This window comes from Verticillium dahliae, genomic scaffold (genome assembly GCF_000150675.1).
Source record: "Verticillium dahliae VdLs.17 supercont1.9 genomic scaffold, whole genome shotgun sequence".
NCBI lineage: Eukaryota > Fungi > Ascomycota > Sordariomycetes > Glomerellales > Plectosphaerellaceae > Verticillium > Verticillium dahliae.
In genome coordinates this window covers 411,989-425,049 of record NW_009276929.1, presented here as the reverse complement: position 1 = coordinate 425,049, position 13,061 = coordinate 411,989, and the positions used below count along the sequence as shown (strand labels likewise).

The 13,061-nt window shown below is 59.8% G+C and overlaps 7 protein-coding genes across 7 annotated transcripts in view; 3 read left to right on the top strand and 4 right to left on the bottom strand.

The window, feature by feature from the left end:
• Nucleotides 1-280: 280 nt before the first annotated feature.
• VDAG_05099 (NADP-dependent leukotriene B4 12-hydroxydehydrogenase) lies at nucleotides 281-1,947 on the bottom strand (the record flags this gene model as incomplete). Its single annotated transcript, XM_009654835.1, has 3 exons — nucleotides 1,283-1,947; nucleotides 604-1,213; nucleotides 281-529 (listed from the first exon to the last, which is right to left on the bottom strand). Exons 1-3 carry the CDS (start codon nucleotides 1,462-1,464, stop codon nucleotides 281-283), a joined length of 1,041 nt encoding a protein of 346 aa, XP_009653130.1. The 5' UTR covers nucleotides 1,465-1,947.
• Nucleotides 1,948-2,610: 663 nt separating this feature from the next.
• Nucleotides 2,611-3,621, bottom strand: VDAG_05098 (uncharacterized protein; the record flags this gene model as incomplete). The annotated part of the gene is made up of 3 exons (XM_009654834.1): nucleotides 2,611-3,183; nucleotides 3,225-3,458; nucleotides 3,541-3,621. 3 exons carry the CDS (start codon nucleotides 3,619-3,621, stop codon nucleotides 2,611-2,613), a joined length of 888 nt encoding a protein of 295 aa, XP_009653129.1.
• Nucleotides 3,622-4,593: 972 nt separating this feature from the next.
• On the bottom strand, nucleotides 4,594-5,683 carry VDAG_05097 (uncharacterized protein; the record flags this gene model as incomplete). The annotated part of the gene is made up of 3 exons (XM_009654833.1): nucleotides 4,594-4,714; nucleotides 4,766-5,407; nucleotides 5,475-5,683. 3 exons carry the CDS (start codon nucleotides 5,681-5,683, stop codon nucleotides 4,594-4,596), a joined length of 972 nt encoding a protein of 323 aa, XP_009653128.1.
• A 783-nt stretch (nucleotides 5,684-6,466) lies between these two features.
• VDAG_05096 (uncharacterized protein) lies at nucleotides 6,467-7,174 on the bottom strand (the record flags this gene model as incomplete). The annotated part of the gene is made up of 3 exons (XM_009654832.1): nucleotides 6,467-6,550; nucleotides 6,607-6,701; nucleotides 6,757-7,174. 3 exons carry the CDS (start codon nucleotides 7,172-7,174, stop codon nucleotides 6,467-6,469), a joined length of 597 nt encoding a protein of 198 aa, XP_009653127.1.
• Nucleotides 7,175-8,257: 1,083 nt separating this feature from the next.
• VDAG_05095 (uncharacterized protein) lies at nucleotides 8,258-9,174 on the top strand (the record flags this gene model as incomplete). The annotated part of the gene is made up of 3 exons (XM_009654831.1): nucleotides 8,258-8,606; nucleotides 8,670-8,755; nucleotides 8,863-9,174. 3 exons carry the CDS (start codon nucleotides 8,258-8,260, stop codon nucleotides 9,172-9,174), a joined length of 747 nt encoding a protein of 248 aa, XP_009653126.1.
• Nucleotides 9,175-9,863: 689 nt separating this feature from the next.
• VDAG_05094 (FAD binding domain-containing protein) lies at nucleotides 9,864-11,455 on the top strand (the record flags this gene model as incomplete). The annotated part of the gene is made up of 2 exons (XM_009654830.1): nucleotides 9,864-9,953; nucleotides 10,007-11,455. 2 exons carry the CDS (start codon nucleotides 9,864-9,866, stop codon nucleotides 11,453-11,455), a joined length of 1,539 nt encoding a protein of 512 aa, XP_009653125.1.
• Nucleotides 11,456-12,163: 708 nt separating this feature from the next.
• The window catches only part of VDAG_05093 (base excision DNA repair protein), a gene marked incomplete at both ends in the record, with an annotated part of 1,301 nt that continues 403 nt past the window's right edge, over nucleotides 12,164-13,061 (top strand). Inside the window, one exon of the mRNA XM_009654829.1 lies at nucleotides 12,164-13,036. Coding sequence (XP_009653124.1) covers nucleotides 12,164-13,036 — 873 coding nt within the window. The remainder of the gene's footprint in view (nucleotides 13,037-13,061) is intronic.

Genomic DNA, 13,061 nt, shown 5'->3' with positions numbered 1-13,061 from the left:
GGTGCGGTGAGTGGCTCGCTGTCATTCGGTCTCGAGTCAGGACGCCGGTCTCGTGTCAGGACGCCGGTCTCGTGTCAACTCGCCGGGCGGACAATAGTGTCTCACCCGCACATGTGGGCTGTTGAATCTGTTAGGCCCGACACGGGGATCTCACGGCGATCTCTTGATGGTTGGGACGGTTGTGGTTTGGTCTCATTCTTATTCGGGTATGCAGCCCTTCTTCTTTGGGCCTGGTATCACTCTTTTCAGTTCATGCTTCACATGTCTCATCCATCCTTCCTCAGAGCTTGGCCTGCGCCGGGTTCTTGATCTCGACAATCATCTTGCCCGTGTTAATACCGTTGTACAGGTCCACGAGGGCCTGCTCGGCGACCTGGAGGCCGCCCTGCACGATCGTGTCCTTGCGCTTGATCTTGCCCTCGTCGAGCCACTGGGCGAGGTCCTTGCGCGCCTGGGGGAACTCCTTGGCGAAGTCGAGGATGATGAAGCCCTGCATCTTGATGCGCATGGTGATGATCTGCGTGTAGTTCTGCACATTGTCAGTACGCGACGACGCCGTAGGAGCGAGGCTTGCGCCACAAAGTGCGGTGAGACACGACGTACCCTGGGGCCGGCTGGCGTAGCTGTGTTGTACTGGCTGATGGCGCCGCAGATGACGAAGCGGGCGTGCTCCTTGGCGCGGTCGAGGGCGGCCTCGAGGACGGCACCGCCAACATTGTCAAAGTAGACGTCGACAAAGTTGGGAGTGGCCTCCTTGAACTTCTTGCGGAAATCAGGGTCCTTGTAGTTGATGGCGACGTCGAAGCCGAGGTCGTCAGTCAACCACTTGCACTTGTCGTCGGAGCCGGCAATGCCAATGACGCGGGCGCCGCGAATCTTGGCCAGCTGACCGGCAACGCTGCCCGTAGCGCCGGCCGCACCAGAGACGACGACGGTCTCGCCGGCCTTGGGCTCACCAATATGGAGCATGCCAAAGTAGGCCGTCAGGCCGGTGGTGCCGAGGACAGAGAGGTAGTCGGTGGGGTGGGAGATGGGCGGGTAGGCAGCGGCGGGCTGGATGGCGGCGGGCGGCAGAATGGCGTGCTCAGCCCAGCCAGCGTAGGTCGGGATGATATCGCCAGCGGCGGCCTTGTCAGACTTGGAGGCGAGAATACGAGAGACGGCGGCTCCACGCATCGTCTCGCCAATCTGACAGGGGCAGGTAGACGCTTGTCTGCGGGGAACAAGCGTGTCAGCGTCTTGGAGGAGCATCAAGTCAGAGGTGGGAGCCATGACGACAAACGCACCGTTCAACCAGCCACGCATGGCGGGGTCGAGACTGAGGTAGAGGTTCTCGACGAGGACCTCGCCATCCTTGAGATCCTGCTCGCGGGGGATGGGCTGCTTCTCCGTCTTGAAGGTCTGGCCGGGGATGATTTCAGCCTTGGGCCTCTCGGCGAGGACGACACGCAGGCTCTCAGACATGGTAGCGGTGATGGTGGGATGGCGAGGTGGTAGACAGGGATGGGTCGTTCGTCTAGTTGTCCAAGGTGTTGGTCTTGTCGTCCAGATATTGGTCTATGTCCGTCGTGGATCAAACGTCGTGGATCCAGGGCTCAACAGAAAGAGGAAGCAGGCAGTACATAGCTTGTGCCGAGGAAAGCTTGTCTTAAATATGCTCGGCCGCGTCCCGTCCCCATTCTGAGACGGGGATCGGTGGAGAGGGCGTCGGAGGCGGCATCGCCAACTGTGTGGTGCCAAACCCAAGACGGTGAAAGCGCCGGGGCGCTAGGGCGTCAAGGGGGCTTGGAGCCGAAGCTCCACGCTCGGGGGCTGGGCCGGATGGAGTGGCACATCGCGGGGTGACGCCATGCCGAGGCTTGCGGTGAGGCCGAAAGGGCGAAGGGGAAGACGAGGAGGCTACAGTAAGTGGATTGATGGAGGAGGGGAGGAGATGGTGATGGGAAGAACGAGGAGGGGTTGATGAAGAGAGGTTGATGAAGAGAGGTTGATGAAGAGAGGTTGATGAAGAGAGGTTGATGAAGATGTTGGAGGCTTACGTGATCAGGCAGCAGCTCATCTTCCAGAAGGGGTATTCACAGCAGCGCCTGCCGTCCAGGGGAGCAGATAGCGGGTAGCAGGAGCGAGCAGGGGCAGAGCAGGAGCGAGCAGGGGCTTAGCAGGAGCAGGAGCATTGGAGGTACCCCAACGGGCCCAGGGTCTGTTGGGGCGATCACCCAATCGGGGCAATAAACCGCCCGAGATCTCATGCTTCAGGGGCCTTGCCCGCTGACAGGCTCGCGCCAGTGACCCCTCCCCCGCACCGCAGGCCGAGGCCGCGACGTTGGGCGTGATCCTCGGCAGCTGCAGATGTTCTCCAGGCTTTTTATTCTTTCAATTTGTACAGTGAACGAAAGAAACAAAAAGTATCAAGATGAGAAAAAATAGAGGGGAGCACCGAAAACAAGTCTGCGAATTGACCATGCTACTAGTGTAGAGTATATGCCATGACGCACAGCAAGCGTCATGGCGTGTAGCTGTCAAGGCCTCCCCATCTAGCGAGACATCTCGAACAAACATTTCCTCCGTCTCAATCGACAGTCCCCCGTTCCAACAGTCCCGTACTGCCTCCTACTCGGCCGGCCAGACGAGCCACGCCCCCACGAGCACAAGCTTGAGCACCGCCGCCGCCCACAGCGCCCCAGCAATGCCAATCTCGCTCCCGGCAAACAGCCCGCCAGCGACGGCCCCCCCGAGCAGCAGCAGCGGCGCCGCAACGCGCCTGTTCCTCTCGCCGTTGTCGGCGCCGAACAGGCGCGCGTCGCCAAAGAGGTCGGTGTAGATGCTCGTCAGGACGACGCTCGTCAGGGCGTTGCGCTCGAGGGCGCGGCTCGTGACGGCCTGGCCGCAGCTCTGGAAGGCGACGAGCGCAATGGGCGCCAGCACGTCCCACGACAGGTCGTCGGCCGGCCGCCGCCGCCGCCGCGGGCCGAGCGAGATGATGAGGCTGGCCGCCAGAAGCAGGGCCAGCTGGGCGGCGAAGGAGGCGGCGAGGACCCAGCGGCGGCGGGCCGGGAAGCCGCGGTGGAAGCGCGAGAAGACGAGGGAGCCGAGGCAGAACGCGGCGAGGGAGACGGACGACTTGATCCAGCGCGTCGATTCGCGCGGCGCTGCGAGGCCGAGGCCGATGTAGATGGGTGTTGCCTGTCTGCATCGACACGAAGGAGCCCCAGATCTGGTTCGACGCGCTGTCGAGGAGGCCCCGTGATGATGTAGCAGGCGAGGAGGACGAGGTCGGTGTGCTTGCGGCTGACGGAGGTGGTCAGATGGGTCTTGAGGCGCGAGGCCGTGGTCGAGGCAGCGGCGTCGGCATCGCGAGAGGTGCCCAGCAAAAGGCTGCTGTTCGGCCTCCGCCACAAAAAGTTGGAGTCTGCAAAGCGAGCAAAACGAATGGCAGCTTGAGAGTCTGTTTCCTTGGTCTTTCTCGACCAGCAACGACGAGACAGCAGAGAGAAATAGACAAATTCCTCTGGAGGGGATACGCTTTGGCGCCCGGCAAACAAGCCAAGTCGAGTCAGCTTGGCCGACGATGCGCCGTCTTGGATCGTGCCGCAGCGGGTCGAAGCAGTGCTGGGTAACCATCAAGCTGTGCCAAATGACGTCGTCGTCGCAGTACCACAGGTCAATTGAGCACGCTTAGTGGCTCGTCTGCCCAAGACACCCCACCATCCCCCAGGGGGGCTATTACCCCCTGACCGCCTGGCTATGACCCCCTGACCGCCTGGCTTTTACCCCCTGACCGCCTAATCCCTGGGCCGTCCTGGTCCCAGGCCTCGCTGACATGCACTGACGCTCGCTGGAAACCCCACCAGAGCTCAGACGCGGTGCCCCTGTGCCCCTGCCTGGTCATCTAGCGGGTACGTACTGTTTTCCATGGTCAGCCCAGATGTCACCACAACCACCGCCTTCGCACCACGCGGCGACAGCGGCCCCGTAAGGTCAACAACCCCTACACCCCGGGCTACAGGGGCCCCTACGGCCGGCCCGGCGCCCTGCGCAAGATGCACTGGCACCCCAACGCCGGCGAGTGGTCCTTCCTCCGCGGCCGCGCGCGCGTCACCGTCTTTGCGGCCGAGAGCATGGCGAGCATCTTTGACTACGGGCCCGCGACGTGGACATCGTGCCGAAGAACATGGGCCATTTCGTCGAGAATATCGCGACGAGGAGATTGAGATGCTCGAAATCTTTCGGGTTGATGAGTCTAGGGACTTTTCGTTGTTTTAGTGACTCGGCGAGACGCTGAAGAAGTTGGTGTGTGGTTCACCTATTTGCTGATGACGAGGAGAATGCGAAGAAGTTCTTGGAGAGCATCTATCCGGAGAGCGATCCCATTAGGAAGGTTACGCTGATGATCTTACAATACGAGTTATTGAAATATAGGAATGACTTAACGTGGGATTTATGATCGTGACAAGGTGTTTTTAGCAGGGAATATAGTTACTCCCACAGCGACATCGACTCTACAGACGGATAGAACACGTCAATTCCCAATACTAGACTCAATCCAGACAAAAAACTATCATCACCCTTTTTACATGAACCAAGCAAAGAACATCAGTTGAGCTCATGAGCCGACTTGATGGCCTTTGATTTCCCAGCGTCGATCACCACAGCCGGGTCCTCAGCGTCGCCCTTCCGCGTCACCTGGTTGCCGTTCTTCGTCGTGATGGACGTGCTGTCGCTGTTAGTTCTGGCGTTGCAAATCACACGGACAGAACAGACTTACTCCTCGCCCTTGACATCGAGCACCTTGCCCTCGGGCTGGCCACCGCCCCAGTTCCACGAGACCGTGTCGCCCTTCTTCGGCCCCTTCTTCGGCTTGCCGCCGCCGTTAGACTTGCCCTTGCCGTCGCCTCCTTCCTCTTCGTTATCATCGTCGTCACCTTCGTCCTCGACGTATTCCTCGTTGTCCTCTTCTTTTTCCTCAGCTTCCTCGTCTCCCTTGTCGTCACCATTCTTCTTGGCGTTGCCGTTCGTCGTGGATCCCTTGCCTTGTCGTGTCTCTCGTTTCTTGTTGGCGCCGTTCTGTGCGCTCGTCTTCTTGCGCTTGTCGCCCGCCTTGGCGTCTCCGTCCTCCTTGTCGTCGCCCTCGTCCTCGTCCTCCTCCTCGGCATCTTCCTCTTGAACATCTTCATCGGCCTCTTCCATCTCAGCATCTTCTTCCTTGTCGTTCTCCTTCTTGTCCTTCTGCTTCTTGTTGCCCTGCTTCTTGTTGCCCTGCTTCTTACTGTCGCTACCGCCGTCTCGTCCCTCAGCCTTGAGGAAGTCATGGCCCCAGTTCTTCAGCGAAGCATACGACTTGGTCTTCTTGACCTCCTCATCCGTCTTCTCCTCATTGCCCTTGGCCTCCTGCGCCAGATGCCGCTTGCTGCCACTGCCATCAATAACCGCATCTTCTCTTTGAGAAAAGAGAAAAGAAACGGGGGGGGACATACCAGTATGCGACAACCTTGCGCATGTGCTCCACCTGCTCGTCCGTGTACTTGTCCTCCTTCCGGTCCGGGTTCGCCTTGAGGATCTCGACAATCTTGCGCCCGCTGTCGTGGCCCACCGTCTCGCCGTCGCCGTCGGCATCGTCCTTCGGCCAGCCGGCGCTGTTGGCGTCGTCGGACTTGAGCCAGGTTTCGAGGTCCGAGGCTGTCATGTTGACGAGCGAGTTGAACTCGGAGATGACTTCTTCCTTGGGCTTGACCATTTTCGATTCTTTTTCCGTCTCACTTATTCGTCTGTACTTGTCTGTCCGTAGGGTGGGTGTCGTGCTTCGGTGACCTGTAACCTGAATAAACTCCTAGGGCGATGAGTTGATGAGGAAAACAGGTCAGGAGGCAAACGTAAGATGAACCTCTGCTACACTTTAATGCTTCTCCCCCAGCGCCAGCTACAATCTGAGGCGCGCCAGCCCTGTGCCTGGCCGTCGCACCTCTGGCACACGGATGGCACACGGACGGGCCATGCTGTGCGCGCGCCGGTTGCGGCGCCGTAGAGCTGGCGCGATCATGACGGCGTCATTGTGTCTCGGCGACGAGTCGTGTCGTCATGGGGAGCCCCTGCATAAGTGGCTTGCGGATCGTGCTGGATCGCGGGGTCTAACGAAGCTTCTTTGCGCGATGCGTCCCAATTGATGTGTCTCATTCGTCCCTCTTCGGTCTCGACCCTCATCGTCGGAGCTGGCACTCGAGCTGACCAGAAAGCTCGGGAGGGAGGGGGGCTCTCCGGGGGGGGAGCTCCGGGGAACAGACCCCAGGGATCGGGGCACTTGAGACCTAGGTTCGTCCTAAAAAGAGGTCTCACTTGTGACGCATGCGTCGAGGATGGCATTTCTGCAGATTCTCGATGAACTACTGGTCATTACGTCTATGATCGGACAGGCACAAGCACAGGCACGGCCCTCCATCTCATACATGGCTCCCATTTCAGCCCGAGTGCCTTAGTTGAACTGGCACTCCGTCTGGTCGTTCTTGATGACATTGTCGAGGTTCGAGCCGAGCAAGCCCGCCCTGTCGATCCAGGCCTGCACCGCGTTAGCATAAGACGTCCTCCCAGCCACCGACTTTCCTATTGACTCACGTCCAGAACGTCGCCCTCGACCTGCTGCTCCCTGCTGAGGATGAACAGCGTCGAAAAGTTGCTCGACTGCACAATGGCAAAGTCGCCCGTGTAGTCTGGCCTCGTCAGCACGCCACCTCTCACGGTCCAGACCGGGCACGATCGCCTTACCCTGAACAATGTAGTTCGGTCCCGCGCACTCGGGCCCCGGCTGACCGGGGAACTGCACCCGGAAGACACCCTTGGCTCCGTAGCCCGGATCCGCGGGGGACGCGGTGCCGAGTATGTTGACGGCACGACCGGCGGCCTCGCACGTGTTGTTGACCTTGACGGTGCCATTGTCGTTGAGGGAGTACTCGGCGCGGATGCACTTGCAGTTGCCGGTGAAGGGCGCCAGGGTGCCGGCGACCTGGTACCAGCGGCCGAGGTAGGACTCGAGACCGAAGCCGATGTCGCCGGTCGGGTAGTAGCACTCGCCGTCCCACAGGGAGGGGACGACATTCGGCACGGCGGGCGCCGGCGACGTCGTGTCGTTCTGGCACGAGGCCAGGGCGGCCGCGGCCAGGGGGAGGAGGGCGAAGGAGCGCATGGCTGGCTGTGTGGTGTGTGTGCTGGAATCTGCTGGCGTTTCTGCTGCTGTTTGTTTGATGTCGTCTACAACTGCGCCATCACGAACATGCAATTGCTTCAGCCCAGGCTACTTATACGGCATCAATTGCTAGACTATTTTCTCAAAGACACCTCACTATGATCATGCCAATCCAGCTCGCACACTTGAGAAGGCCGAGGTGCGAGCTAAAAGGCTGGCAAAAGCGAGTCGTCTCCAAGAGACATCACTGAGTGGTGACGACATTAGGTCTTCATCGGGCAGTGTCTTCGCCCTGCCAAGTCGGCAGCGTGTGCTGATCGGCGCCCAGCTCGAGGCCGCCAGGCCGCGCTTTGCCGACTTTGGCGAATGCCCCGGGGCCCCGATCGATGAGCGGCTGGGGCTGGCCTTCGGAACCGGCAATCGGGTTTGGTGGGAGGATCAGTGCTTTCTGCATGCTGGCGTTGGCCGGGTGCACATTGCCATTAATGCCCGTGGTCGTTCATCCTGGGGGTGATCAAGTTGAGCTGCTGGAAGAACATGAGTCGGCGGTGAGCAGACAGCCAGCATTCATGTCCATGTTAAGACTTCTCTCAATAGTCCCAGATCATGAGACAGACATCCGCGACGATGAGACAGTGTGGCCAGCACAATGGCTTTCGCTTGAGACAAGTCCTAGTGGGCGACAGCTCGCTGAGCGTCGAGCAGACCAAGAGCAGAAGCCCACTGATTCAGGCGCTACTCGCTATTGATCCACGATCTCAAGTCGCCAGACGTCTCTGGATTCAAGCCTCATCAGTCTTCTCATCGTCTGACCCTGTGCTAGAATTGTCCCTGCATCCCATCATCCAGAAGATGTTTACCCCGCCCTGGCTTAACCGCTTTTGGGAAGACCGTTGACGAGACCTTCACGCTCGGCAAGGGAAAAGATACCCGACACGGCTGTCACGACGACTTCAAAATGGTCTTCACACAGCAAATCTCAGTCGCCGTTCCTCAAACTCAAGATCAACGTTGCCATAACACTCTGGACCACCCGAAACTCCTGTCCTACCCCCAACCACCAGCATGGCGCAAGACCACCCCATGGCCGGCCGCGGCATCCTCTACGTCAACTCGAAAATCGCCCGCCCCGATCTCATCAACGAGGAGCAGTACATGGACTGGTACGACAACGACCACATGGCCGAGATTCTCGAGACGAGCGCCATGAAGACAGCCTTCCGCTACAAGGACGTCGACCCCAGCGCCGAGAGGCCCTTTCTTGCCATGTATCCCCTGGACGACATGGCCTTCATGCAGACGGACGAGTTCAAGGGTATCCGCGTCCACAGCGACCTGCTGCCTGGCGGCGGACCCGTCTACGACGTTGCCGAGATTGACGTGCGGTATTACAAGCTCACGCAGGTGTATGACCCCACGAACAAGGGGCCTGGTGTGTGTCCCCTCCTTATCCTCGGGACAGTGTAGAATGCAGCTGACCGTTTGAGGAATCAAGGCCACACGAAGACCATTCTCTCGGCACAGGTCGAGCTGGGCTCTGATGTTTCCCCTGAGGAACTCGATCGGTGGTATCGCGAAGAGGTACGTACATCACTGTGCATGATCCGAACCCGAGCCTTGGACTCGCCCCTCACATTTTGTAAGCATATGGCACAGAGAGCTGACCGGAGTCATCAAACCGCGAACAGCACCTGGAGAGAATGTCGCAATGGGCAGGATTCCTGCGCACGACCCGCTTCGAGCTCGCGTACGCACGGTCGAACGCGCAGTCCAGGGCGCTCAAGGGGCTGGCGGCCGAGAACGAGGAGGCGCCGCGGCCGCCGACGTACCTTGCGCTGCATGAGTTTTCGGGGGATCTGGACCTGAAGAGGATGATGGAGTTCACCGACAGCGCGTGGACGAGGAAGATCGTTCCGGGGTTGAAGGTTGTTCTGACGCCCGTGTACGGTCTTGTCGTTGCGCACGGCAAGCGGGATTGGTTCCATGGCGTTGACGTGTGAGCTCTGCTGGCATCCTGGTGGATTCTCTACTCTGGTCATGAGGGTGAATTATAGCCTTGAGCGTTGTTTGTCTCTTCATTGGAACGAATTGCCCAGGGAAACACGTGCTGATCCTCGGATAGCGGAATACGCCATTGCTGATGTGAGCATGAACCACGTCGTGATTTTCGTCTCCTCGTGATGCTTGTCTTGGCCCATTGCGATGCGTGCGGCGCCATGAGATGCTGTGTTACCCCAGAATGTGCTCGATGAAACACGAAAATGTCATTCTCGTGCCCCGAGGGATGAGCAGGCAGATGGCTTTGCCAAAGTGTAGCTGAGGGGTAAAGGATTCAGCCGTGCAGTAGTCCGGCGTCCGACTGTTGCATTCATGCACGCGGCTGGCCCGGATCACAGACAGACGTGCCGTGGCCTCGCTGATCCTCCATCGGATTGAGTGATTTGGAGTCATCACGCGGGCGGTGGTTGTACGTATAGAATCAGGCTCCCATATTGCTTATTCGTCGGTACTTGGCAAAGTATTCTTCGCCCCGCCATCGAGTTCAGCTCGGTGGACAACGCGAAGGCGACTATAAGTACCTTGGGTAGCCAAGTCTCAACCCACTCGTCAGTACCGACGTACTCACTGCCAGAAGCAGCCATCGAACTCAGATCAGGTGAAGCAAATGTTCCTGAGATCCATCGAAACTATGCATCGCCCATTCTTGACCACCTTTCTTCTCTGGCTTGGGCTGGCCGTCCTCGTGCCATGCCAGGAATATGACCAGGGAGCCCCCGCAGTCCGTCTTCCTGAGGTCGACTTGCGATACCGCATACTGACCTCCATACGTAGTGCGAGGCGCTCGATAAAGCGCTTCCCGGCAGGGTAGCTTACCCGCAGACAGAAGCATACGACGTCTCCAACACGTTTTGGTCGAACCGTCAATCCGCCGTCCGACCAGCCTGCTTTCTCCTCCCCAATTCAACCGCAGACGTATCGACAGGGCTCAAGATACTCACATCGCTGCGCACCAAGTTTTCCGTCAAAGGCGGCGGCCACACTCCGTTCGCGGGGGGCTCCAACATGCAGGGCGGCGTCACCATCAGCCTCGAGGCCCTCAACGACGTCACCGTCAGCGCGAGCCGCAAGACCGTCTCCATCGGGCCGGGAAACCGCTGGATCGACGTGACGAGGAAGCTGGACCCCCTCGGCCTCGCCGTCGTGGGCGGCCGCGTCGCCGAGGTCGGCGTCGCGGGCCTGCTCCTCGGCGGCGGCATCTCGTTCCTCTCCGAGCAGCACGGCTGGGCGTGCGACAACGTGCAGACGTACGAGGTGGTGCTCGCGACGGGCGAGATTGTGCTCGCGACGCCGACGCAGAACGAGGACCTGTACTGGGCGCTCCGCGGCGGCGGCGGGTCGAGCTTCGGCGTCGTGACGCGGTTCGACGTCGACGCCTTTGCGCAGGGCGACCTCTGGGGGCGGGCGCTCCTCTGGCCGGGGACGGAGAGCGGCGGCGTGCTGGCGCAGCTGACGCTCGTCGCGCGGGACGTGCTGCCGCTGGACAGGGACGCGCACGTGTTTGTCGTGCTGGCCCACGCGCCGCAGGTTGGCGGGGACGTTGTGCTGGCGTCGCTGTACCACCTCACGCATGCTGCGACGCAGGCGGCGGCCGACGGGGCGGTGCCGGATGTCTTGGAGGGGTTCGTGCGGCTGCGTGGCCAGATTTCGAACACGACGACCGTGGCGCCGGTCTCGACGCACCTGGAGGCCATTTCGGATCGATACGGCTTCCGCAAGACGTGGTGGGATACGACGGTTTCGATTGGCGATGCGGGGGATGACTTGCTTCTCCTCGAGACGCTGCCCAAGTGGGATGCCCATGTCGAGGCGTTGCTGGCGGCGGCTGAGGAGGCTGGCGACACGGTTGTTCCACAGATTGCTTTCCAGCCCATCTCGACCAACGTGCTCAAAGAGATGCAGAAGAACGGAGGCAACGCACTGGGGCTGCATGTCGGTGACGGACCGCTCGTCTTGATCCATGTCATGGCGACCTGGTCGAGTGACAAGTTGGACTGCTTCATGGAGAAAAAGGCAAAGGAGTTGATCGAGGATATCGAAACAAGAGCCGAAGCGCGAGGGCAGAGGAATGGATACAAGTACATCAACTATGCCGGCAGAACACAAGATGTATTCGGCAGCTACGGCGAGGAGAACCACCAGAGGCTGCGAGAGGTATCGCAAAAGTACGACCCCGAAGACTTGCTGCAGAGCCTCTGGAGGGGCTATTTCAAAGTCAGGTAGAAATCTTTTCAGTCAAGTAATTTTCAGTCCAGTAATTTTCAGTCAAGTAATTTTCAGTCAAGTAATTTTCAGTCAAGTAATTTTCAGTCAAGTAATTTTCAGCCAAGTAAGCAAATGATCAACCATGTCTGGTCAGAGAGTGGTGTAGATCCTATATCAAGGTCAAGGGTTCATGTTGTAGACGGAGGCGGCGTGGCTGGTGATTCCGCCACTGGTGGCGCAGGTCGTGATGGTGACAGCGACGACGAGCTTTTGGACCTCGACAGAAGAAAGCACCTTTCCATGTCATGACCACTTTTCGACACCCCCCATCTACAGCGCACCAACCCCCATCGCCGAAGCATTCTTCATTCTTCATCGGACAATCATCTCACACGGTTTGCATTCCCCCATTGACGTCTCAACGCCACGTGTGTGAGCTCTTTAGCACGGGCCCAGCCCAGGTCGTCCTAGATTGTCGTGACATCACCACTCGCCTTCACTGGCGCATCGCATGTCCTCGCAACCGAGTCCATCTCATCAGACTGTCATCTCATCAGACTGTCATCTCATCAGACTGTCATCTCATCAGACTGTCATCTCATCAGACTGTCATCTCATCGATTCTTCGTTCTTCATTGTTTGTACTCGGTCGCTTCGGACGAGCCTCTGAAAGACTGCGAAGCGTCACTCACCTCCACTGCATGCTCAGGAACGCCAGCAATCACCATGTCCCGGGTCACTCGAGCCAGCGCACGGCAAGCTGCCGCCACCAGCACGCCCAAAGCTACTTCGCCTCTCCGCAGCCAAGCCAGGCGGGCTAACATCAAGGCCGAGCCCACCGACGAAAAGCCATCGAAACGCAAGAAGACTACCAAGTCATCCACCAAAGCAAGCTCCAAGCGCATCAAGACGGAAGACGACGACGACGACGATGCCCTGCCAGCAACGCCTGCCAAGCGCGTCAAGAAGGACCCCTCCGAAGACGATGCACCGGCAGCCAAACCCAACGTCTCTCCATCAGGGGCATCACCCAACGCCCTCCAAGCCAAGAAGCTCAAGGCCTTTGCTCAATTCTCAGCCAAATCCCCCTTCCCCGACTTTGCCCACCCCACGGCCGAGGAAGCCAAGCTCGCGCACCGCATCCTCACCTCGCTGCACGGCGCCCGCACGCGGCCCGACACGGTCAAGGCGCCGACCTCGCGCGCCGGCTGCGGCGACTCGCCCTCGGTGCTCGACGCTCTCGTGCGCACCATCCTCAGCCAGAACACGAGCGACGCCAACTCGACGCGCGCCAAGCGCAGCATGGACGCCGTCTACGGCGGCAGCGACGCCTGGGCCGCCATCGCCGCCGGCGGCGCCCCGAAGCTGCAGGAGGCCATCAAGTGCGGCGGCCTCGCCGCCGTCAAGAGCAAGGTCATCCTCGGCATCCTCGCCCAGGCCAAGGCCCGCTACGGCGCCTACTCGCTCGACCACATGTTCGACCGGACCGACGACGAGGCCATGCGCGAGCTCCTCGCCTTCCAGGGCGTCGGCCCCAAGACGGCCAGCTGCGTGCTGCTGTTCTGTCTCCGGCGCGAGAGCTTCGCCGTCGACACGCACGTGGGGGGGCATCCCGGGCCTTCCG